This window comes from Plectropomus leopardus, chromosome 10 (assembly GCF_026936395.1).
Source record: "Plectropomus leopardus strain MGB_pleo_1.0 chromosome 10, ASM2693639v1, whole genome shotgun sequence".
Taxonomy (NCBI): domain Eukaryota; kingdom Metazoa; phylum Chordata; class Actinopteri; order Perciformes; family Serranidae; genus Plectropomus; species Plectropomus leopardus.
This window is the reverse complement of record NC_142185.1, coordinates 26,395,961-26,422,798: the sequence shown is the minus strand read 5'-3', so window position 1 is coordinate 26,422,798 and position 26,838 is coordinate 26,395,961. Positions and strand designations below refer to the sequence as shown.

At 38.7% G+C, this 26,838-nt stretch overlaps 2 protein-coding genes across 3 annotated transcripts; both read right to left on the bottom strand.

The window, feature by feature from the left end:
- Positions 1–1,470: 1,470 nt before the first annotated feature.
- Positions 1,471–22,022, bottom strand: tfg (trafficking from ER to golgi regulator). 2 transcript variants are annotated; one of them, XM_042494544.2, is made up of 8 exons: positions 21,863–22,022; positions 19,510–19,723; positions 18,744–18,827; positions 13,811–13,957; positions 11,275–11,442; positions 11,013–11,159; positions 2,844–2,939; positions 1,471–2,720 (listed from the first exon to the last, which is right to left on the bottom strand). In XM_042494544.2, exons 2-8 carry the CDS (start codon positions 19,691–19,693, stop codon positions 2,317–2,319), a joined length of 1,230 nt encoding a protein of 409 aa, XP_042350478.1. In that variant the 5' UTR covers positions 19,694–19,723; positions 21,863–22,022; the 3' UTR covers positions 1,471–2,316. The 2 variants fall into 2 exon arrangements, with proteins under 2 accessions (XP_042350478.1, XP_042350479.1); XM_042494545.2 differs by having other exon boundaries at positions 2,859–2,939.
- Positions 22,023–22,869: 847 nt separating this feature from the next.
- On the bottom strand, positions 22,870–25,866 carry jagn1a (jagunal homolog 1a). The gene is made up of 3 exons (XM_042495132.2): positions 25,772–25,866; positions 24,732–24,832; positions 22,870–24,262 (listed from the first exon to the last, which is right to left on the bottom strand). Exons 2-3 carry the CDS (start codon positions 24,818–24,820, stop codon positions 23,800–23,802), a joined length of 552 nt encoding a protein of 183 aa, XP_042351066.1. The 5' UTR covers positions 24,821–24,832; positions 25,772–25,866; the 3' UTR covers positions 22,870–23,799.
- Between the last annotated feature and the right edge of the window lie 972 nt (positions 25,867–26,838).

Below are 26,838 nucleotides of genomic sequence, written 5' to 3'. Positions count from 1 at the left end.
AAAAACCCCAACATAATATAGTAAGTCGGTAGGAAAATTTCATCAAAATCATCATAATATAGTACATCAAAAAACAAAGTCTCATCAAAAAACGTCATAGTATCATATGTTGAAATTTTTTATGTAAAAATGTTATAGAAAAATATGTCGACAAAATGTTGCCAAAACATGTTATCATATAATATGTTTTGACAAATTTTCCCCCAGAACACGACATCTTACCAGTGACATCATGGATGTATTACTGGACAGAATTTGTCGATATACAATTACATTTTTTTGTTGAAATTTGTTGACATACTATACATTTTTAGGTGAAAATTTGGTGACCACACTACGATGTTTTTGATGAAATTTTTTGGTGAATTTTTCGGACATACTATACAATGACATTCTTTGATATACAATACTAAGACGTTTTCTTTTTTTAGTTAAATTTGTGGACATACTATACTATGATGTTTTTTGATGAATGTTTTCTACATAGTAAACCATGACATTTTTTTTTTTACATGCTATACTATTATATTTTGTGATCATTTTTAGCATATTATACTATGACGTTTTTGATGAAATTTTTCGGTATTCTTTACTGTTTGTGATGGAATTTGTTCTACTTATTATACTATGACTTACTATGCCTTTAGGCCTTGTACTTTTTGAATGATTTTTTTCACACACTATACTGTGACCTTTTTTAATCGAACATTTCAACATATTTCTCTGACATATTTTGACAAATTTTTTTGGCACCTTAAACTACATTTTAAAAAAAAGATTTTCTTTTGACATACTTTACTTTGAATTCTTTTTGATTGGATATTTACTGACATACTATACTATGACTTGATAACACAAATTTAGAATTTGCATAGGGTTAGTTGAGTCTAAGGAAGATTAATGCAAATATTGAGTAAAAAAAAAAAAAAAATCTGCTCAACAAAATGCACCTGGCTGAGCTAATTTCTCAAAATGTCAAACTTTTCTTTTGTGGATGATGCATTGTCAAAGGCAGACATAAGCTGATCAGATTCAATAAATTCCTAACATTGTGGTTACTTTATTAATATTGCAGACTTTTCACAGAGGATAAATAAATCTCAAGAGAGGGATTTTCGGCTTGGCACAGATGAGGTGAAGAGCAATGCTTGACACGCTTCTCTAAATCATCTTTAATAAACCCTGTGCACTCAGTGAGACGGTCTGACATGAAGTACCAACCACACACTCACTCGCCACACGTCCCAGCCGACCACAACCCACAGGCAGGCAAACAAAACAGAAATACCACCATTACTACAGTTTTCCAAATCTGGGTGGGGGAGACGAGGAAGGGAGAAGCCAAGCTTAACAGAGACATGAACTCAGAAACCACAAAGTGAGAGAGAGCGTTAAGAGAAAGACGGCAAGACAACATGCAGGCCAAGAGCAACATGAGACCAAAACAAAAAGATAAAAAGGGACTTCGGCTGGGTCTTAATCATTTATTAGGTTCAAGAAAAAAATGTTACAGTTTATACATGAACAACTAATCTCACTTGAGGGTGGAATTTGATTTATTAGTAAAAACCAGTGATAAGATAAAGAGAAAGAGAGGAATAGCAAGCCTTACTGGAGATGATATAATTAGCTAAACAAAAGAAGCCTTCTTCATGACGCTGGGATCTACACCTCCCATAAGCCATCACTTAGCTAGTGTTCCCAACATGGGGCAGTTTCATTGACACATCATTAATACCGACATGGTGGTGAAATTGATCAAATCAAGACACAAACAGACATAAACAAACAAGAAAAGGGGTAACTTTTCATTTCGATAGTGTCTTAAAATGCATCCTGACATAGTAAAATCAACACGACCGGTTGAGATGTTTATCGACACGCCAATGCAAAATGTGGATGCTGATCTTACTCGCAAAATAAAGCGTTACCATAAAAAGAACATTAAACAGTTTGTGCAACAGCCTGTTTTGGTCTCCCAGGTGTGTGCATACAGACTGGTTACATTTTTACAGACACAAGAGGGCAGAGAAGACAGAGGCGACGGTGACGGGAGAAGAGAGGAAAGTAACACAAGGAACAAACACCAGGGTCGGAGCAGAGTGGTGTGTTGGAGAGACAGCATACAAACACTAACCATCAGACTTGGGGGATCAGGGGGTTGCTTGTTTTATATTTGGACTTGATATTTGTATGGGGGAGGGGTCGGGGGTGCAGAGCAGTAAACCATGTTTCCTGCACCCACTCCAAACAGGTGGAGCCACACATAAGGGAGGGGTTTGGGGTATGAGGATCAGTAACATCCGCTATCCTCTTTTACCGGTACCCAGGGCCTGGCTGAGTGTAGCCCTGGACGTAAGGGGGGCGGTTGCGGGCATAGGGGTTAGCAGCTCCTGGTGGAGGGGTGACAGTGTTGCCTGGAGGCGGGGTGTATCCTGGGCGGGGTTGGTACCCTGAGCCGGGCTGGGAGCTGGGCGGCAGGCTGTAGTTGGCAGGCTGGGAGGCCTGGGAGGTATAGTTTTGGGGAGGGAAGGCTCCTGGTGGATACTGCTGGGCTCCCTGAGGTGGGTGGGGCTGCTGCTGGCCACCCTGGAAGCCTGGAGCTGGAGCTGGACCGGACGCTGGAGCCTGGGAGGAGGGAGGCGCGTAGTTCTGAAACTGCTGTTGTGGCTGCGGCTGCGGGGGTCCAGGCTGAGGAGCTCCGGGCTGAGAGCTGTATCCTGCAGAGCGATAACGGGAGGGAGTCTCTTGAATTCATTCAAAAGAGGACACAGAGTCACATTGCTTCACAACACAGCAGCTACCTTTTTTCCGCCTTAATCCCTGACCACTTTTAATCTTACCAGAGTACTGCATACCGTACTGCTGCTGCTGTGGCGGGGCACCTGGTTGCTGAGGCGGGTATCCTCCTGGAGCCTGGTACTGCTGATACACCTGACCTGAAGAGACAGGGGGCAAGTACTATAAGTACACTGAGAGAACTATAAAAATGTACATAATTTTACACAAATTAGGATTTACATCATGATAAACTTTATTTATAATAGTACATTGAATACACTGTGACATTTTTTATGGTATACTATACTATGACATTTTTTGTACATATTTCATAATAATTTTTATGGCATACCACAGAATTAAGATTTTTTATAAATATATTTTTTGACATTATACTACAACTTTTTTGTGATATTTTTCATGCAATGCTATACTATGCCATTTTCATTACTTTTTTTTATACCATACTATATTATGTTGTTATGCTGCCATACAATACTATTATATTTTTTTAGTACATTATTCATGGAATATTTCACTATGATGCTTTTTATAGTTTTTTTTTTTTTTTTGGCAAACTACACCAGGATGTTTTATGACATTTTTTATATCATATTATACTATGAGTTTTTTTTTTGACATTTGTTATGGTATACTAAACTCCGGCATCTTTTTTACTACATTTTTCATTATCGCAGGGTAATTCGACTATATTGTCAAGAGGCTGGACATTTCCCTTGTCTTAACTTTTATTTTGCTAACTGCGATACCAGCAGCATATAAAGCAGAGGTTTTGTCATCAATAATGCATGTTGTGATTGGCTTTTACTGACAGCACAGGAGCTCTCTGTTGGTCTGTTTTTTCCCTCAGGCTTAAATTTTATTTATCTGTCAACAAAATTGATCAGTGGCCAGTTGACACGTTGCTGTAGAGGCTCTTCCAAAGACCACTTATTTATGTGGTTACTGCTGGGAGAAGTAAAGAATACATCTTGGAGTATTTACACCTTTTAAACATCTGGCAAGAATTCAATCAGATGGTAACCTCCTGCTTGCATTTACACTTTGCTTTTTTTTACTATCAGATAGCTATCTAACATGCATGAAGCGAGTAAATGTAAATAGGGTCTTTGCATCTTCAAGGAAACACCTGTGCATCTGGACAGAATAACACAAAACTGTGTCAGTAAAAACAGCTGCAACCACTTTGGTACAACTATTTGTAGCTAAAAGGCCAGTACCCACAGACATCTCTCTATGGGACATTATAGTAAAAACTGTCTTAGAAATGGAGAGCAGCATGCAGGTGACTGAGCAGACATAAACACACAAACACACAAAGTAAAGAATCAAAACGGTGACATATGTATCCACTTTTGAGGTACTATAGGCACGTAGACATAAATAACTCAAGGAGGACTTTGAGTTTGCAGACAGTGACTTTCTACTGCATTTTTATTAACTATGACTTCACCAGTACACACTGTATATATGCACATGTGGAGGGCGGGCACAATTATGTCGACAGCTCCAGACATCTCAGTTATGTGCCTAAAAAGGCCCTAAAAGGCCTCTGATATTCAAGGAAGCCTCGAGCATCTTATTAGCGACATTTAAATATCATGTCAGTAATCAGTAATATCTTGCTAGAAAGTGAGGCCGTTCGACATCTTTTTTACATTTCAAAAACATGGAAACTATTTTCCTTGTTATTTTAAATTTGCTCATCAAGTTTTCCACTGAATGCTTCAATGTTCAGCAGACAAGCAAAGACTTGGCAAAATAGTGCTCTCCCTTAACAAGGCCTAAACTTTACTCCCAGATCTCCTGCCTGGCGTATAAACTGGTGTGACAACACATGAAAAACACAAAAAGAGAGGGCATAATGAAAGCAGGCTGCACAAGGGTTCACTGGTTTTTCAGGTGATGGTAAAACTGGTGCTGATTTTTCACTTTTTGGGAGGGCTGACATGACACTTTACAGTTCTTGAGAGTCTGAAAAAAGCAAAGCTGAAAAGAGACTCCTGTCAAATAAAAGTCAAGAGAAACTCAGTGAAGAAGTTTCTCTTTTTTGTATAATTCAAAACATTCAGCAGACTGCAAAGCCATCACGCAGCCTCACTGGCACTGGCAGCCATCTCAGTGTGATTTTAGACAGCATGCCGGTGTTCTGTTAGCAAAAGAGGCGTGACAGGGGTGACATGTAACACAACAGCCAGCCTCGAGTGTGACAGTTAACACATGCGTCTGCATCGCTTTTTACACAATAATAATGTCATAACATGGGAACATCAATCATTCACCAGCTGATACCATCCTCTGCTTAGGAAGTAAAGGCTCCGAAACCTCATTGTTTTCTGAATCTGCAGACATTTTCAGTAGCTGTTCTCTTTCTTAAAGTTAGCTGCTAACTGCTGCAAGGTGCTATTGATATCTCCCAGCAGTGGCTCGCACACATATCACACTGTCACACCTGCCCCATCCGGCCATCTATCCCTTGTAAGGCCCTGACACACCAAGCCGACCGATGGCTGTTGGTCAATGTTGGGCCTTCGGTGAGCGTCCATCGCCCTAGTCGCTGTGGTGTGCTCCACGCTGTTGGCCCTTAATGACCCTTGTCAGCCCTTGTCGACTTTTTCCTGCTGGTTCAGCATTTGTGTCAGCGTAGGCGACAGTGGAGCCCATCAGTGAATGAAATTACTCTGAGCTCAGCGCATGAGACAGAAGCGAGGAATGTAAACAAAGAGCTAAAGTGTGAGATCAAAACAAACTTGTTATATAAAGTAGGGATGTTTTTCTTTTTTTGTTCACAATAAATATGCTTTGTTCTTTCAGCATTTGATTATGTTGTTAATGTGCTAACGTAGCGTTGAAACAGTCTTACGGTTTCCCTTTTTGCATGACGACTACCGACAACCCCGTCTGCTGCTGTGGAGGGGCATTTCCTCTCACGCAGGCGCAGAACGTACATGCCGGCTGGCCAGCAGTTGAAGTGTTTATGGTGTGTTCATGAGCAACTTTTTGGCTGAGACACAGTGATGTGAGGTGACACAGTAGGGGGCTTTTTTCGCCGGTAGTTCTCCGATGTCTGTTCGATGTGTCATGGCCTTCACGCAGATGTAGATTCGGCTTTCTTACTACCTCCATTACTGAACTTAAAGCAAGATAACTGTTCTCGCAACGGCGCAACATTACCACCTTGAACAGGCAGTGTAACAGAGGCTAAAGAAGAACTCACAATAAACATACAATTATTGTCCTAAAGAAAAGTCCAGTTTCCATATTCATTTTCACTGGTCTGGGAGAAACTTGACAACTAAATATTTAGCTAGAAACAGTGTATCTCTTCAGTGTCTTTTTATAAGCAGTGATGTGATAACCATCTGTTATCTCACTGACAGCACCTTTAACATGAACGCCGCGGTCTTTATTGTGGGAGAAGGCATGTGTGTTAAATTGGCTATTCTCCTGTTCGTCTCGGTCTGTAATCCATCATGGGTGTTATGTAAGAGTGATGGAGGGATGCAGCGCTGTTAGAAGCCCTTCGGCCTCTGGAGTTCATTCCACTCCAGTGTAGCCAAGAGGTCAGCTACGAGCCTGCTGAGCGCTCACGGGAGAAAGAACTGACGGAGCTGCAATGCTTCAGGAGAGAAACCCCAAGTTGGGAAAATTATATTCATTGGAACAAAGATGCATTTGGCTGTAGCTCTGCTGACCTCCAAGCATGCCTTACGAAGGAGTCATGAGAACAAGACCCTATTTTTAAATAAACAAATCACACCAAAACCACGTCTGCCCATCTGATAAGGAGCCTCGAGCAAATGTCTGAGCCGTTGCTGCAAACATGTGTTTACAGTTTCTTTCTGTCTTGTACAGCTGTGAATTATTGCCAAAGGTCCATCAGCATCTGACAGACAACAGGTTGAAATCTTTACCGTCTGCTTATGGATCTTGTTAGCAGCATTCTTATGGTAACAAGTAAACCAAGCTTGAACTGAAACGTGAGCTTAAGGCTAGCTTTAAAAGGCCACACATGCTCAGTTGGCATCCGATCTCATGTATTGCCTTTTCTAAAGCCTCATGCATCAACTGGCTGTTCTGAACTGCCTCGAGGCTGTCATACTGACAGTCTGCAGCCAGAGACAGCAATAATGTGAGGAAAGGGTCGAGGGGGAGAGGAGGCTGGGCAGGATCTAGTTTAATGTCTTTATGTGCCAACCATCTGCAGCCTTGGAAGTAGGAACAGAGATGAAGATGGGAAACGGTAAAGAATGGACGAACTGTCCGTTGCCACGTCAGGTTTACAGATGAATCCAACGACCTGCTACAGGATTACAAGACGGTATCTAGCAAGAGCTGCCAATGTGTATAACAACAAAACTTTACTGATCTCAGTGGGGAAATGATCTTTTTACCTTGACAGGGAGGTAAAAGTGCAGCTTAGGATAAAGAAAAAAATCCCTAAAGCTGCTAAAAAAGCTCACTGAACATTAGCATGGTTAAAGGAATACTTCACCACACAAACAATCATTTGTATGTCAGTTATTCTCCCTGTGTAACCTTGAATTCGTGAAAAAAACATTGCTTGTCTCACATGCTTCTCGTGAACAAAGAATCCAAAAAGGAGAAAAATCTTTGATGAATTAAAGTCATAGTGGTTGTGTTTTGTTGGTGAATCCTTTGCACACCAAGTCTGTAATTTTAATCTGAAATTGTCTGACATTTAAAAAATATGAATATGAATTTTCTATGTTTTTTGCATTAGTCAAAAATCATTAGAGGGTTGTGTGGCAAAGAGGCAGTGAAGAAAATGTGACGTTACCTGCAGGACATTTACAGCAACTACAGGAGAGATAAACATGGTAAAAGTCACACAAAAACACAGCTGATGGATGGCAGACAAGCAGCTTCCGTGTTGAGGGACGTAAAATTACCACATTTGTTTTTGGCTTTGAGGAGAACATGAATAAGTTTCAGTTCCCTGTTGGAAAGGGCTGTCTATCTGGGAAGTACGACTGGATAAATGAGACTTGGATTATACTGCACGAGTTTGTAAACATAGATTTTCGTGCAGTTTCACTGTTGTTAAATGCAGACCCCTAAGACTATATATTATCAAGAATTTTTCTGTTTTTTGATTTGTCATTCACAATGAAAGTATGCTAAGAAATTCTGTTTGTTTTTTCATAAATTCAACACTACCTGGGAAGAGTAATTGATATATAAATAGTCATTTGGGAGGGGTGAAATATTCCTTTAATGCTGCAGTTGAATCTTTGCTTTACACTAATGGGCATTCAGCCTACTTGATGCCTACACAAAGTTCTTGACCTGATCCAGTGGTTTCCATATTTTTAATTGTCTAGCATACCCCACAGCTCTAGCAAATTGAATTTAAGCACCCCTTCGTCACACCAGCTGGCTAACCCACTGACTTAATAAGTCTTCATCTGGATCAACTCAACTCTTATTGAGCCCTATGGGTAGGCCCAGCAACGCCACCAAGCCAAACCACAAACCACCAGTTAAATGGAAGAAGTCATACCACATGTGTGCTGATCTTCAGTGTTGCAGGTGTGGTCAGGAGTCAGCAGCGTGACCGCTCTGAGAACAAGCTACAGCTCTCAGGGGGTGCAACAGAAAGGCATCTCCTCTGCTCCAGTGGTCTCCTCATTCATTGAGGCCAAACCACAAGCTGGGAACGATCTGATCCACTCACAGTGTAAACAACACAATATGCTTCACCTCTGTGGCTGCACCTGTCTGGGCCTCCCTTCACAACAACACGAAAAACAAGCCAGAGAATTCCCTAATGCTATGAGGGATAGTTGGATAAAGGAAACGGACACGCTAGATTGGCACACAAGACCAATTCCCAGAATGGTATTGTGCTGAGAATTACGTAAAAATAAGCCTTGTTTGTTTTTGCCAGCACACTGCCTGATCCTTTATTCATTTATCTTCATCTAGGCCTTGGGTTTGGGCCCAACATGTCTGTGTTAAAGATCGTACACAGGAGAGAGCTGTGATAAAATCTCTGCTGAGTAAGATAAACCCTAAACTCATGGATACTCTTGTTTACAGTGTTGATTAAGATTCCAAAGTGGTGAGACTCGAGTATCATTTCTTATTCAATGAAATCCTGCAGCAACAGCAGACTGGATCTGATCCACCACAACAACGAACAAGCATTTGCTTAAAGTACATGCAGCAAATTGTTACTAAATCTGTGCAAGTGCAATTTCACTAAATGTAAATGATACTGTACATTCATCCCATACACATGTAATTTGCTCCTTTACTTGAAATACTGGCTTTCATTTTCTCAGTTTCTCTGACTTTGCAGTTTTCACATCAAAAAAATATTCGTCCACTTTATAACATTTCACCTAATCTAATAACTAGCAGGATGAAAGCGATACTGTGTGTAATCCAATGAGGAAATTAAACAAACGTAAGTGGAACTAAATCATCACAGCTAACTAAACATTCATACTGTCATAGAGTCTGATGTATTCTTGATCCTAATCTGTCACACAATACTGAATTATACTTGAATATGTAATTGTTTTCAGAGTGGACACAGTCAAGCGAGGCATGAAATTACTTCTCGCATACAGTAGGACTGCGTTGACTGCTGCAGTGGCTGCACGTGTTGTTGGAGTTCATTCTTTAGTCACAGTAATGAAGTAAAGGAATGGGGGTCGTTTTGCATCACAGGCCTGTGTGAATGCTCTGTGCTGACAGGACTGAACTCATATGAACAACATAATAAAAACAATAAAAATGCAGCTGATGGGTCTATATTTTTATGTTTTACTGTCATAAACTGAAATGTATTTTTATGTTTGTTTTTACTGCTGTACTGTGTGTCTGAACCAGGAGTCTGAGACGATGCACAGCAACCTCAGAGGGTAGTTACTTATGTGTCTGGGTGGTGGTGTGTTACGTCTACTGAAAGAGCAGATACTTACTCATGCAAAATGTGTTAACCCTTTAAGACCCACCACAGACCCATTTTAGTCTCTTTAGGGGGCAACAGGAGATCTTTAGCGGAAAATAGCAGGTCAGGAGTATATGCTGCATAGAGGCAGCAACTGATATTAGGAAACCTGAAGATTAATTAAAGATGCAGCTCAGCAATGTCTGTCGAGTTTTCCTCGTCATAAACATTTAAGAAACATTGTTTTAGTCAGGCACTTATTCAAACTTTTAATGTTTAGAGTATATAAGGGCATAGAGCTGGTATCAAAAACGTATGATATTTGAAGACTTTTTAAGTCATTAGATATGAGCACTAATGTTCTTGAACCTCCTGATATTCAGTATACCTATAAAAACCAGATATCCTCTGTTGCTTGAGGTCTCTAGCTTGTGGCTGCAAAGTTTCATAAGACTCTGATTTTCCTAGAGGTCGCAATGGTTCATTTTATACAGTAAGTTCAAGTTTCAAAAAAATGGTCTCAACACAATGAAATGGCTACTTTGAGGGCTAACATCATCACACATTAATAAAATTGGACTCACCGAATCCACAAGAGTCTCAGATTTCCAATCATATCCAATATAGTCCATTACAAGACCGTTTAGGAACGCCACAGTTCAGAAAAATTTGAATTCCCCATTTTAAGAACAGGTGAAAATAACACAGCTATATTGCATGCACAAAATGCATACTTTTTGCCCAAAACTGTATGGTGCTAGCATGTCTGTAAAGGGGAGACTTGTGGGTACTCAAAGAACCCATTTTCATTCGGAGATCTTAAGGTTAGAGGTCAAGGTACCCTTCTGAAAATGGGCATGCCAGTTTTTCCCTTACCAAAATAGCCTAAAGAGTAATCACCTGGGTTGTAAATAAAATCAAACCAGCCAAAACTCACAGGGGATATATAGATACTCTTTGGAAAACAAAACAGCATGGATTGGTCATTTAGAGCAACATATTAAAACTTGCTAAACAACAGGGGGTAATGTTGTTATGAGGCTACATTGGTGGTAATTTTGAGGAAAAACATCCCACATAACAATACCCCTGTAAAAGAAATTGTTATTGCTTAACCACCCATGCTGCTGGGTCTCTCTCTCCCTGTGGTCATTAGGAAAATATCCAATAATGCATTCTTTCTGCAAAAACCTGCATCAGTGTGTGTGTGTTTGTATTGTCACCAATTACGCAGTATTAAATATGACATGTTTGTACAGGGGAGTAGCTGTGTGTGCATATGTCTTACCGTCCATGCCAGCTGGGGGTCCCTGCTGTACTCCGGCATAGGGAGCCTGTGGTTGTGGGGGTGCCACTGGCTGTGGGGCGGCAGATGAAGAGGAGGCAATGCTGTCAGGGGTTCCTGAGCGCTCTTCTGGTGCAACCGCTGCGGGAGCTATAAAGACGGCACGGATGAAATATGAATTTTTACATGAGAGCTTTACACTGAAACAAAACAAATTTAAAAAAAATAAATAATCATTTTTTTGCAAGTGGACAGGGTGCAATACCTGGGGCCTGGTCCTCACTCAGACCAAAAGCAGAGATGACATTCTTGCTGACCTCGTCCTGGTTTTTTAATGGGTCGAATGCTGACATGCTGGCTGCGCTGACTGGAGTGGCCTGTTTCACTGTGGGGTCTGCTGCCACCACTTTACCTTCACGTCCATCCACGGATTCTAGAAACAAGAGCCACAGAAATGTTGAAGAATCAGCAAAGACAAAGATGACATGTGGCAATAAGAAAGTCGAAGATTTTAACCATCAGTCGGAGACCCCTCAATCCACTGAGATTCTTCACACAAAACCATATTCTTCAAAAACAAGCTCTAAGATTGTCAACATTACAGGGAAGGTGTTTGGCAAGTCACAGACACAATTCAGCAATATATTTGACAGTGATATACACAGGAAGGCTAAACGCGTAATTGCAGATGCCTCACATCCATTACACTCAGAGTTTGAGCTGCTCCTGTCTGGCCGTCGATACAGGATCCCGAAAACCAGTCACAACATTTATAGGAAGTCTTTTATTCCATATGCCATTCAGGCGATGAACATAGGATAATTGTATTAGGAGAACTACTATTTTGTAAAATGTGCTCTCTTTTACTATTTATTTATGTAAATTATTGCTCTGAGTGCCTGTTTGCACTATTGTCTCCTGTATATTTGTGTGTTTTTAATGTTGTATTTTTTTTTACATGTTGTATCTTTGAGCGAAGCCAAAGACAAATTTCCACTGACGTGGACAATAAAGTCTCTATCTATAAACAATGGCAAAAAAAAAAAATTAATACAGCAAACTATGACCACACTATAATATGATAACACATGTTCCTCTGAACCAGTATGTATGCAGTTTATAATTAAAGCTGCAAATGGAGCGTATAATTCCACACAAACCTTCACATGAAAACAAGTTGTTAAATTATTCCGACAACGGCTGACCCCTATAAACTGTCTCAGTCTGGTACCAGTATCCCTGTGGGATACAGATCTAACAATTCTGGCAGTGAGCATGTGGAATATGAACAAGTGAGATTCCCATTAGTGGGATTAAGAGACCTAACAGACAGTTTGTGATCTAAAAAAAAAAAATACCCTAAGAGAAATCAAACCATCTGGACTGTGTGTATGTGTGTGAACATATGGCTTTGTCTGATTTTCTGGCACTGATATTGTTGTAATTGTCTGATTTGATTTCAGTGCTGTGCTAAATGTTTTTGTTCCTGTTTCAACCATATGAAGCACTTTATGACTTTGTTTTGAAAGGTGTTGTAAAAGCACAGGGCTGTACAGTGCAGTATGTTGCACATGCTACACAAAAAATGATCCGTGCAATGAATGAAATTACTGATGTATCACCCGTGTGATTCAGCTTATTACCACACAGTCGCACTCTCTCTGTAGGTATTTTTAAATAAACTGACACTTTTTAAAACAGGGAAGACTGGGGATGCCCCCGCGACCCGACTCCGGATAAGTGGAATAAGATGGATGGATGGATGGATGGATGGAAAACTGAGGATGGTTGTAAAACTTTTTGTCACAGCACCTATAACTCACTGAATTTTTGTGTTAGAGCTCTTAAATTTCAACACAAAGTACCCTTATTTTTCTACTACAAAAAGCAAACTTAACAACTTCTCAAACTATGACAGAATTCATAACTTGATGTCTTGTTACTTTACTGTATCCTAGTAAGACAGGGGAACACTACAGTTTTAATTCTAAATTGTTTGCCTTTTTTGTTTTGGTTTAATAATCCCTGGCTTTAGGAGATACTACAGCTGCATTAGCACTATTTCCTGTGTCCATGCTATGTGCAGAGATAATAATGAATAGATAGCTTTAAAAGGTATCCAAAACAATGTTTGGATTTGAAATCTGAATTTGAAATTTGAATATTTTAAAACTACAAGACTTACTGTAATATCTGAGTTACAATTTTGAGGCCTGTTCTACAAAAACGTTAAACCTCTATAGCGGCAAAGTTGTGTGCAAAAAACGTGTGTGTGTGTGTGTGTGTGTGTGTGTGTGTGTGTGTGTGTCAACTGTTTAGAGTTAAAAATTAATTTTCAATTTCAAAATCTGTTTTTTGCAAATGTATGTCTGTTTTTCATCAATAGTCAGAGGTTACTCAAAAAGAAACAGCTGTGCTCCTGTGCACTGTGGGAATGACTGCAAATGACTCAGTGTACATACTATAACCTGACATACATTTTAAGGCTGATAGTGTCATCCATATTTGACCATTTCAAAGCTCTGACAATGTATATACTGGAAAAACATAACAAAACAATCTTGATATGGATATGGACAATTAAGATACATACCAAGCAGGACATTTTATAGCTGAAAAATAAACTTGTCAGTGCTCTCTAGTGGACAACTATGAAAAGGTAACTCACTGTTGCTGCAATTCCTGATGAAATATGAGCCAATACACACACGCCCTGATACTGATATGTCTGCAATAAGCTTATACTGTCAGTTTAGCTCAAGCGTGTGTTTGTGTGTGTGTGTGTGTGTGTGTTTGCTTACCACTGTCAGGTGCTGTAGCAGCCAGACCAGGCTCTGTGGGGGGCTCCAGGCTGTCCAGGAGGTTGTTGACTTTATTCCTGAGCTCAATGAGCTCCCTGCGCAGGTATTTCACCTGACTTGACTCCAAAGGCCGCGGCTGACCGTTCACTGCAGATAACAAGAGGCAAAGAGAGGGCACAAGTGAGCAAATTAACTAAATCCTTGTTGTTTCTTTGGAAAATGAGAATGAGCAAAGTCCATTTTGGCACAGCTGCGTCCTTTTGTGTGTTAGAGCTCGAAGAGGGTGATGGATAGACCTCGACTCCTGAATGTTTTTACAGAAGACAACAATCCCCTCTTCTGTAACTTTATTAATGGCTGCCTTTTTGCACGTTACTGAATCTGGATCTCATTAGTTATGATCATTTCCCACTTGAGGCAACGTTGTCGTGAAGTTGAACTGCTCTTTGACATAGATCACAGTCTAGATCTGAGATATAGCTGTGAGCTTTTAGTAATATCCGGGTCACACTGTAAAGAAGTACATCAACAGCCCAGCAGATACTTACCTAGACCTGTCAGGATAACTACTTTTGTTTGATATATTCCTCTCGAACTAATTGCGATAAATGATATTACTGTCATTTTACAACGATTTTATGTCACTGATATAATGATTATATAATAGCATAACAGCACAAGTACACTCTTTTAAAAAGCTAGTCCTTGAGAATATTAAGAAATCACAATTAAAATCCGAAAAAATATTTAACATATTTTGAATATAGCATTAACGCCTGCTAATTTACACAAGAGAGTATTCTTAAAAGGATGATACCTTAACAGGAGTATCCAAAAATTGTTAAGTTTGAGACTTAGCCTAACAATTGGACAACAAACACAAAACCAAATGATGCTTCTTGCGACTAAAATCAATACAACTACAATCTTCGAGAAGCTCCAGGATTACCACATTATCTGGATGATGTGCTGCAGACACCTTTAGGGGTGGACAGCCTGGGAGCTGAGAGGTTGAATGGAGCTAAATGAAAGTGAAGAAAAAGTTATTGAAGGGTAAAACTACGACTGACAGATTTTTTTGGCTCATTGCCAGGGGTCGCCAAGTTAACGTCAGTCAGGATTTTGCCTCTTCTACTCAAAAAGTGCAGCTGCAGGCTACGCTGTGTTGTTTTATTTTCCTTCAGACTCAAGCAAGTTGTTGGGGGTTGTGAGAGAAAAAAAGGAGAACCACTGCACCCAAATCTTAAAGTGATTGGGAAAAACTTTTTATTCCGGCATCACGTTGGCGAAGATTTTGGTAACATTCTTAAGGTAAACAAAATGATTGAGGTAATGTTCGTTTATCACATGATAAGTTTATAACGTAATTATTGTGACAGGTAAACCAAAACAAAAGTCAGGTGAAATCAGGGACTAACAGCTGACAGTATAGACTGAATCGCAGTGACATAGCGCTAACAACAAAAGTCACTTCCAGGTGGCAAACTGGATACTGTTTTGAAATGCACAGATATGTAAATTTGGCAAACATAGCAAACAACTTCTTTTGTGTTATCATTTTCAGTCGTATCTGTAACATATTAAGATACAGAGTTAAACACAGTGGTCCAGTCTTAGTGATGTTTCTGTTGTGCTTATCTTGTGAACTGTGTTGCTTCGCTCATGTCTTTGATTAATCAAAACTACCGCCACAAAGGCTACAGTGTACTGCTATGCATTGAGCTGAAAAAAACATTTTTTAGCCAACTAAAAAAAATAAATTAGTATCAGTTTAAGTTTACACTACATTTGAGTTTGGCAGCAGTAAACCAGCAACTCTGCCGCTATTCAGTGGACTGTTTTTCTCAGTGGTGTCTGGTGTTTTTGAAATAATGGCTTCAAATCCCTGTCCTCAAGGGCTGTCTTACAGGCAAGGTTAAGCAGTAAAAAAGTTCTAAGTTTTTTAAAGGTGGCTTAAAGCTTATCAATTAAGGCAGAGTTTGCTCAGTGCAGTTTGATTATATGTATGTGATGCAGTGGTTTTCTACCCTGATGTTATTGTAAATAAAATACTTTGTAATTCGGCCTATACTGCTGCCACAAAGATGCATAACAATTTAACATTGAAAATGCATACAAGGACACACTGTGTTTTTTACCCCCATTTGACTGATTTTTTTCCACTGGCAATTAATAATTTATAGGCAACTGGATAGCCAAAATGTGCAGATCATCAGCACAAACAGTATTATACAGTAACATCTAATTTAAAATAAACACAGGGGATACTCGTAATTCAGCAGTTCACTGGTCTGGAAAAGCGGTTAATTCTACACTAAGTATGTGTACATTATGAATGATGAGCTGTCCCAATTCTGTTGGCTCCACACACTGAATACCTGGGACTCATCTACAGTATCACATGGTTGAATCCACAAAGCCATTCACAATACCAGACAGGCTGACAGAGGGGCTGCGAGCGTCATTATCACAGCCTGCCAGCTAACAATGGAGCTGGGGGATGCTGAGCAGAAGTGCCCTGGTTTGTTGTGATTACTTAATGAAATATTAGTACAACAATCAAACCAACAGTTCCATTATTACACCATCAACCTGCAGGAAACAAAGGACAAAAGTTTGTCACAATCTTTGACCCTACGTGATCTGCACTACACGGGTCACTTTACCTCCTTTCAACCCTTATTTTTCCAGAAGAAATTGACAGAGAAGTGAATTTTCCATTGCGACATGAGAATCGAGATCACCGGACATTCCTTTCTCACACAAGATTGTCTGTTTGAGTGAATAATGCTGAACAGAGATGCACGGGGTCATGAGGCCCTGTGCTGAGAAAACGGGCTGCCACGAGATTCCAGCTACTTTCGCTTCTTTTGGAAACCTCAACACATGTCCAAGACCATCAGGCCCACGTGAGGTCACGACATGTAACGATGAGCCAGGACTCAGATTTGATTGGGAGGAAGTGAGAAAAAGTAAAATCTTACAGCTCCCTGGCTAATAATAGCAGCAACAGGAGGGCTGACTGAGTTGGAGCAGAGCACAGGAAACAACATCATGTTGTCATTACAGATTCATGAGTGGAGCTAGTGTTTCTTACTGTCAGCCAATTTGAGTTTCATATCTTGATAAGATTATTAAATTTGTAAGATGCACATCCAGGGTGTGCTATGGGATATGGTTTTGCGTGCGTTTCATTTTTTTCCCACAGCTGATAGCAATATTCTGAATTAAATTTTTTACTTTTATTTAGGCCTTTATACCCATACTGGTCGATCTCTACTACAACTTTATTTCCTGGCAGGAAGGAACGAAATTTGAACTATTCAACAGCCAAACACTGGGACATTGTAACGCCTATAAATGAATAACATTTACAGGAAACAGATTAATTCATGAACATTAACAAAGACACGTGTAAAGTAGAAATGGCCTCAGAGACATTCTGAGTGAAAACATCATTTTGTATTTTGACATTTACAGATTCAGATCATGTGGTGTATTTGGCCGTTTATAAGTGTGCACTGACACGATTTGATCGAAAGAAAACTGTTCCAGATGTCACGTCTGATCAGCACTATTCAATGTCAGGTGGGATCAGCTCCTGCCCCCGTGACCCTTCAAAGTAGGGCTGAGCAATACGCTGATATTATACTGAAATCATCTTAGATTTTGGATGTAACAATATCATAAGTGTTATCTTTCCCTGGTTTTAAAGGCTGCATTACATCATTAAAAAAGTGTATTTTTCTGAACTTACCACACTGCTCTAGCTGTGCTATTATTTGTCTTTACCCACTTAGTCATTATATCCACATTACTGATGATTATTTATCAAAAATTTCACTGTCTAAAAATTTAGTAAAAGCACCAATAGTCAATCTTACAATATCATCAATATATATGTTAAGGTATTTGGTTAAAAATATTACATTTGATTTTCTCAATATAGTCAACCCCCACTGCAACAAATAAGTGGGTATAGCTTATTAAAGAATGGAAGATAATTCCCCTTTAAGTAGATAATTCCTTTTTAATTTAGTACGTGTGTCTGCCTTCTATGCTTTCATGCCGACAAACTCCGTAAATTACCAAAACCTAATCTATCAAACAGTAAATTTTGTCTCTTTTGTGGGAAAATAACTGGTTAAACAAAAAAAGAAAAGAAAATGAATATGCTGAAAGAGTATGTATATATTTAGTATTTGTTAATGTCTAGAGAAGTCTGTTTCTACTTGGGTTTAGCAATAAAACCAGGAAGAAAACACCATTTACCCAAATAGCTGTGAGTACATTTCCTGTATATGCCATGTAATTACTGGGATACGCTTGGTTTTTTAAGTATTCCTATTCAAGCAGTGATTAAAATCATACTCTTGGTCAAGTAGTTAACAATTAATACTAAATAAAATACAAGTGTTGTGTGCAAGTTCTGCAAAACCCCTGCATTTTCAACACAATGTATTGCTACTTTAGAGAAAAACAGGCCTCGACCTGAAATATTAGGGCGAGGTGTGCGTGAGAAATGTTGAAAAATTCTTCTATGACCTGAAGTCACCTAAGCTACAAGGCTGCTGAGCAACTGTGGATTTAATTGGGCTGGTACATATTTAAGATTAATATTAGGGACCAGTATAACTGGCATAAAGGACTTTTGTGAAAACATCAACCTACTCCCTGTTTGTTTGCTGAACTATCACTAAGGAACACAGAGAAATCCCACCCAAAATGAGTCAGAAGGGAGTGTGGACAACTTTTGATTTGATGATACAAGCTGAGGTTTGTTGTGAGAAACATGAGCTAGACTGCCCTCCAGTGACTGGCTGCTGTAAAACATGTTGGTCTACAGTTTATCTTGATGACACTATCACGATTGAAGTTTGGATTCGTCGAGGCAAAAAAGGGGAAACGGAAAGGAAATGCTTTGATATCTTACCAAACAAAGTCAGTTTGAGTATTCTACTGCACTGGATGGCGAATGAGAGGTCAGAGCTGTCAAAGATGGTGATGAGGTCATCATCTGGAAAAAAGAAAAAGAAAGACCAACTGATTAACTGTCAGGGGAATTACATATAATTATGTAATATGTTAAGATACAAAACAGACAAAACTGAAATTATATGGTTTAGTGACCAAGTGACCTGGTCATGTAAGTGGTATTGGTAATTTTGTACTAGTTTATAATAAAAGGAATGGCCTGAGGAAAACTTATTGATACAGGGTTCCCACACATTTTCAAAACAGTCCCAAGGCTTTTCAAGGACTCATAATAACATTATTTTTTTGCCCCTCTTGCCAGGCATTTTTCAAAAAAAAACTAAGTCTTTTCAAACATAATTTAAGATAACTGGCATACATGGAAGGAGAGACAAAATGCAAGAAGAAAATGGAAAAACGCACATGATAGTAACAAAAACATCAATCGCTGACACATTTCAGAGAAACGTTGTATCAACAGCTGCAGAAAACAAATTTGCCGGTATGTTACAATACATGGAAGGGAAGATTACTCAAACAGTTTACACACGACAAAATTTTTATGGATTTTCCAAAACTTAATATGAATTTGACTAATTCAGCGCAGGCCTGGAAATCGTGATTGTGAAATTCTGTGAGTTTTCCAGGTTTTTCATGACCGTGGGAATCCTGTTTTCAACATTCAGACTTGTATCCTCAAGTTAATTTGGATAATTAAGACTCACCTTCATCCTTGTATTTGATGGTAACCTCATCATTACTCTGCAGCTTCCCCCTGAAGACACGCTGCATCATCAGCACCAGCTCATCGTAAGTGATGTCTTCATTATGGATGGGGATACGTCTGATATCGTCGCCCAACTGGGCTTTAATGATCAGCTTCCCGCTCAGGTCCAGCTGGCCGTTCATGGTGCCGTCCGACCTCTTCTGCTCCCACCGCTTAACAGGGTCAGAGAAGAAGTAGATTTAAAAACAGCCAAATAAAGAAAAAGCTTCTTGCTTTAGTTTTCCTTCTCTCTTTTATAAAATGCTTACTGGGGGCTGTTTAAGTATGACAAATCGTCAAAAGCTGAATTGGATTAACTTTGATCGTGTGTTATTACTGAAGAAAAGTTGTTTTTTATAAAATTGGTCAAGGAAGTCTCAGATAACTTCAGGCGTCAACAGCATCAAGGCAACTGACTGTAATAACAATACTGATTGTAAGTATCACCAGGCCTCTGGTGATTCCCATACCTAATAGAAAGTTATTTATTATTTACAATTATATGTACATCCATCTTTAGCAATAAAATATGACGTGTTCAGACATTCAATAAAATAACACCAAAATGCATTTCTTGTTAATGTCAAATTAAAGCCTTAGATGAGACTGACTGTGTAAGTGGGTTAACAGGTCAAGGGAAGTGGTTGCTGTGAGAGTAATTATTTATGATTAAAACTTGATTGTAACATTAACAGGGATAGTGGGATTATGTTCACATTATCAGCTCCTCTTTATTATAACTGCACTTTAATGTCCTCCTTAAAAGGCACTTTGACAATTACAAAGAGAGGGAAGAGAGAGCTTCTCTTTACTTAGAAATTAATTTAATGGCCTTCCTCAGTCTTTGGGGTTATCTTCCTGCAGAGCCATGCCGTGTTTTCTAAAGTCTGTTTTTACTGAATATTATCTAATCCAATCAAGACCTGTGGCTATGGCTGCAGTGACAACATCACACTTTTACTTGAACTTATTGCAAAGTCTAAGGGTCAATGTGAGGTGGCAAAGACAGCTCTATGCTGTTACAGGCTATGACAAGGGTTGCAAATTGTGAACACTGTCCTTAGTCAACTGTTGGTAAAATTAATGATCACTTAATAAAATAATATAAATAGACTTTCAAACAATACCAAATGCATTTTTTCAAAGCTCACAGCAATATATTGCAAAAACTTTAACAGTATTGCATAGCCTCTTGATTGATTGATTAAATTTCACGTTTGATTATATTATTAACTACAGATTAATCGATCATTGATAGATTGTTATCATTCTTGACTTTGACCCAAAACATCAACCAGTTGAATAATCAAAGCCTTCAACTAATGGATCTTTTAGATGAGTATAATGTGATCATTGGCATGTTTGACAGGTAAAACTCACAAATTTGGTTTGGTTTGAAAGCCTTAATCTGCAGTGTAACTGTAATTTACACACATTCAGTATATGAGTTAGGGTGAATTACTGTCACTCTCTGACAGTGTAAAGTCAGCAGTTGGATTAGCTTTGACGTTACCTGCTGTTTTTCCAGGCAGGACAATAAAATAACTGTGAATTTAATTCCAGAAATGCTGCGGCTTTGACTCTCCTAGCCAGATGAATAATTGGCTGGATGCTAGGGATTGGGTGGTAGCTAATGGTTTAGCATACCGTTATGATAAATGGGACAACAACAATCTGATTTCTAACGAGATTGGCAATACTAATGTTTTGTTTGACGTTTGGTACATCGGAATTAAACATTTAAAATGCCATTTAAGTATAGCCAACGCTGTTGTGAAAGATCAGTTATCGCAGAGTCATATATCTGTCAGTGGCCCATAAACAGCTATCTGGTGACTGCTAACGTTAGCTAGGCCGTTTCATCATTGTCCTGTCAATGTTCATAACATAAACTATGAATGTGGAGTTAAAATAAGCAATAACATAGGTCAACTGCTTTTTTACAATTCGGGATTTGTAGTAAAATAGCTTGCTGTTAAAAGCGGACTCCTATTTAACAAGCTAACGTTCCTTTTAATTAGCATTCAAAGCTAACCTTAGGAAAACAAACATTTTATCAGAACAATAAAACAGCAACTTCATCCTACTTAAAACCAGAAGATAATAGCAGTGTATCTTTTTGTAAATAACTTCCTACGAGTCATCCTCGACACCTGTTTGGGCGAGCTAGCGTTAGCTCTCTGCGTAGTAGTTGCTAACTAGCAAGCTAACCACTTAGCTTGCTAGTTAGCAACACACCACTCAAACAGTGAGAGAGTGGAAACTGCTGCTAAATTATGTACCTGGAGCCTAAACAAAAGAATGTGTTTTACCCGAATCAGACTTGACCACGCTGTGTTTCACAGGTTTCCCCAAACCGTGAAAATTAAAACAGTTAGCTGGACTAGCCAGACCCGGTTGCCAGCATCAGGAAGTGTCCTCCAAGACTGTGAACGTCAACCAGTACGTGGCATTCATTGTGCGCAGCCGCAGACCATCTGGAGCAAAGTGCGCTGTGACTGACCCGGCTGGTTGTAAACATTGCCAAACACCAAATGTGACAAGTTGAAGAGCATTCATTGCATTTTATTTGGTTTACAATTCGTATTTTACCCATTTAAACTGGCTTCCTTATGGCAAATGAAAATACCTGATAACAGAAGAGCTATTTTGATCACCAACTTTCTTATTTTTAGTGGTTAAATAAATTTTGTAGAAATAAAAGAGTGCGAGGTAGACAATGAAAAGACAGCATCAACACATCTGCAGCAAAGGCTAACTCCTATACAAGATACAGTATCAGTTTCTATTTTATTTCTAATCATTTTCATCTCCAAACACTTATTTTAACTTTCACTATTTTTTTTTTCTTTTTTCCCCTAATACACATTTATCCCTTTGAAACCTGCACAATAATTTATGGAATAAGAAAAGGGTAATAAGTAACTTAGGAAGAAATGACCCAGACAGTAGCAAAAAATGAGTAAAAGTAAATACAAAATAAATTCCTGAAAATTAGTTTAATAAAACAAATTTAAAAATACTAAAGAAAGTTAAAAAAAAAAAAAAAAAGCAAAAAAGGTTTTGGGAAAAAGTGCTTAAAAAATGATAATAATTGTGTAACATAATTTTGAGTATGTAACTATGACAATTATAAACATTGATGTTCATCGTTGTACTAGCTTTCTATAAATTTTTTTTTTTCTAAATTTACTTATTTTCTGTAATTTATGGAACATTTCTTACCAAGTTGCTCACTGAATTTTTCCCCATGTTTTTAAAAGAAATTACACAAATTTGTGAAAGGTGTCTGAAAGCAGCACAAGAAAAGCGATGTTGCTCCAGGTTTCAAAGGGTTTAATCGGCATTTTTGGAGGGAACTGAGACTTAAAGGAAAACAATTTTCAAAATTCATACAGTACATGTTATTCATATGATCTAAGATGGTCCGAAACTATTGTTAACATTGAAAATTCTCTGCCAAATCCAAAAGCTGGAGCGCTAAAACTTAAACTGATGATAGATGGACCTTGTTGGGAGCTATAAGGACACAAGACTCAAGTTCAAAAAATGAACTGCAGGAACTGAGTGATGCCACCAGCAGCAACATGCCCAAAGAACCAAATGAAATTTTCATAGTCGCTGCTGATTTTAATCAACTCATCCTTCAACTCCAAAGATGTAGCAGGAAATTTTTTATTTTTTTTAAATTTTTGTTTAAAATTGTCTAAAATGACTAATAAATCTACCATCAACCTTCATAGTGTGTAAAGTCTGGAGCTGCTCCTCAGAAAATGAGTCAGGAACAATGTTACAGGTGACAATTCGAAGCAAAATGTTTATGTTCGAACAGTTCATGCCTTCTTCCTGTACTTACATAAGTACAAGCACCTCTTAATTTAGAAATGACAATGAGGTCTTTAAAATGACTTATTTCTCTGTTTGGAGAAAAGCTACAGTCTACACTCAGTGATGAACAGGGGATAAGATAATTAAAGACGTGTTTATGGATGTTGCTTTGACGCCACTCCTGATTGTGAGCTCAACACTTATAATCTGCTTTAAATAAATAAATAAATAAATAAATATGACAAGAAAGTCCAGGCTCCTGCATAAATTGTACATCTCATTCTATTTAACCTTTATACTTCAGGGAACACTGGTGTCTACATGATAATAAGTGAATAAATAGACATGAATAAAAGTCATAACTTCTGAATAGATTAAAATAAAAACACAGTTTTGCCCAGTCGCAGGTTTCTTCACTCCATTATTTCTTCTTCTTCTCCTGAGTGGCATCAAACCATGAGTCTAACAGCTTCTTCATGTAATATAACTGCCAGGCATGCACTTGAACAGCAACCACCATAATGAGGTACATAACAGTCACTGCAGAGAAGCCGAAAATGAAGCGGTAGGCCTTTCCATGGCGGTAGAGCTGCTGCGCTACAGGAAACATCTCCATCCCTCCATAAATGAGAGGTGCCACAGAGAAGAGCCCTGCGCTGATCATGGATATGACCAGGTAACTGATATTGTTCTTTGGCAGTGACAGGCTGCTGCAGAGCAGAGGGAGCAGGCTGAGCAGGTAGGGGTACTCCCACTGGTACGGCATGGACACTGTGTCATGTGACACCAGTTCAAAGTGGCTGACAGTCACCTGTGCCGCCACCAGCAGCCAGAGGAGAAGGTGGACCAGGTTTAACTTCCGCACCTCTGACTTCAGGGAGGCACTGCAAAACCGAGTAAAGACAGACAAAGCGTGTTTGCAACCCTGATTGATTCAGAGATAACATTCAAACAATCAATTAATTTGTTTATTTATCACAAAAAAATCATAAAATCCAATTTTGTGAAACGTAGCTATAAGTTCCATCAATTGGTAAATTCAAAATTGTGTGGGAAAAATACATGAATGTCAAAGTTTAGGATTAGGCAGGGTCTTGATTCAGGATCCTTGTGGTCTGAGGGTAAAAGCTCTTCCTGAGCCTTTGATACCAGCAAAGCAGTTTGATTCTTGCAAAATCGTGGGAAGAGGGCGATGAGCAAAAAAATGCCCCAAAAATAGTAAGTAATTGTTAAAAAGAAAATTACCTAAGCATCAGGCATCTCTGGTAAAACAGCCTCTGCCTGGCCTTTTTCACCACTGACTTAGTATGCATGTTTAATGGTAACGATCAGAAATAGATCATTGTTACTTGCCTCATTTGGTAAGACGGGACCACCCTCTCTCTGTGTTTGAAGTCACTTCCATTGACACCAGCAGCTCTGAGACCGACACGTGACGTCATGTTGAGGGAAGCCTACTGAAACACAAAACAAATCTTATTTCAGAAGTCAAAACCTGACAGAACCTGTTCTTGTATTTGTATCTGTTCTGTTCATGTAAGTATTTTGCATTCTTTATTTTGCATTTGTATTTGTTTTCTTTTTGCATTTCATGCAAAGCATCTTTGAGTACCCAGAAAAGTGTTACATAAGTCCTTTCTGTTATTATTATTATTATTATTATGATTATCATTATTATTATTATTATAACTGGAGCTGCAACTAAACCAATACTTTAATGATTTAATGATTAGTTTTTACACTATTTTAACCAAATTAAAAAAAAAAAACTCTCATCAAACTTTTCTAAAGCCCAAATTAAGTCTTTTTTTCTTTTCTTTTCTGGCAGCAACGCCAAATTTATTCATGATACTTAATATGTACCATCACATATGTGAGAAAAATCAGCAAATCCTAACAACTGGAAGCCAGAATTAAGTTATGTTTGAGCGTTTTTGATCGACTCAAACAATAAATTATTCACCAAAACAGCTGCAGTTGCAAACTTGATTTATTTCAAGCCTTAACACAACACTGACACCTTTAGCTTGCTCGTATCACAACATGACAAGAATCAATGAGGCAGGCGCTGCAACACGGTCCAGAGTGGAGAGCAAATCGACTAAATAATGACATGTAATTATCCACAATAAGCCAGACTGTTGTCTGATTCTGACACCAAGGAGTTAACAACTACTTTAACTTAAAGTGACTCCTTTCATGCAGATTATTTGGGCTGATGTACCGATATGAAGCAGGCTACCGCGTTAGCTTGATGCTAGCTAACTTAATTCAGCATTACCTGTAAACAGATATAGTTAGGTACTGTCTGCTTTGGGCTGCTATCGTATTATTACTGTCAATTACAACAGAGCGTGACACCATGTCATATTGATATTGCTAACAATACTCACCGCTGTGTATTTCCGTAGCGTTTAGCTGGGGCTCCTTTGCTGAATATGAACTAACAAAAGATGTGACAGATGTTGCCACCCGCTCAGCGCATGCGCACAACCTCAGCCGATAACAGAAAGACCACGCCCACCGCAGCATCAGCACCTCTGCTCACAGCAGCAGCTGTAAACATCATCCATTCATCATTTTCACCTAAAGTGACACCTTTATCACGTCAGGTGATGTTTAACATATGATGCACATATTGAAGGCGATATTTCATATTCTTACTTCTACTTATTTACTGTAGGCCGTATCCTCCAGAGACCTGGTTATTTATATTTCTCTCCTTTTGGAAGATAAGTGATCAAATTTACAAAGATATATTGTTTCTGTTCTTCATGTGGATGCTGTTTTTCATTTAAGAGTTTGAACAATATTATAGTAAGATTTTAGACATGTATTTTAAGGCCATGTGCTTTGTGGGGGACACTGGGACTTGTTATCCTCTTTTTTTTTTTAACAATTTCCCACACTTCAAGAAAATGGGAAACCTTTAGAGTCAGGGATATTCTCTATGCTTTACATCAGAGCGACTGTAACGTATCCCTATTTCCTGCAGGTATCAATTAAGTATTCTTTATTCAGATTTTTCCCATTGGCAATCCAGGTTTGCTTCTGAGAGATGCTTTAAGAAAACCTGTAACTCGCTCACTCCAGATTTTTGATGTGCAAAAACAATGTCTTTTCAAGCATTTTAAAATACTTATTACCCTATCAATCATAACATGATTGTCATGATGACCTTAAACATCCATGGACCAAAGCTACCAACTAAACAGGTTAATGGGATTAATGGGATATTTTGTACTTAATATGGAGTAAAAAATTAATCCAGTCATCATGGACTGAATCTTTCAAAGCTAGCAGACAGAGTGGTAGGCTATGTAAAGCATCTTACTTTTTTTATGTTGCTTATATGCAGAAATCTAACATGAGTAAATCACTTGAACAGCTTAAGATGAATGGGGTTGTTTTGCTTTCGCTAAGCTTAGAAATACAGATGTCAACAACATTTTTCTTTTTA

Bases quoted from the DNA above. Each gene is read 5' to 3' on its own strand.
- tfg (XM_042494544.2), bottom strand. From the start codon at position 19,693: ATGAACGGCCAGCTGGACCTGAGCGGGAAGCTGATCATTAAAGCCCAG. The intron at 18,828-19,509 runs GTGAGTCTTAAT...TCTTTTTTCCAG, and splicing joins CATCAAATACAAGGATGAAG to ATGATGACCTCATCACCATC. The intron at 11,160-11,274 runs GTATTGCACCCT...CCGTCTTTATAG, and splicing joins GAGTGAGGACCAGGCCCCAG to CTCCCGCAGCGGTTGCACCA.
- jagn1a (XM_042495132.2), bottom strand. From the start codon at position 24,820: ATGACGTCACGTGTCGGTCTCAGAGCTGCTGGTGTCAATGGAAGTGAC. The intron at 24,263-24,731 runs GCAAGTAACAAT...TCGGTTTTGCAG, and splicing joins GTCCCGTCTTACCAAATGAG to TGCCTCCCTGAAGTCAGAGG.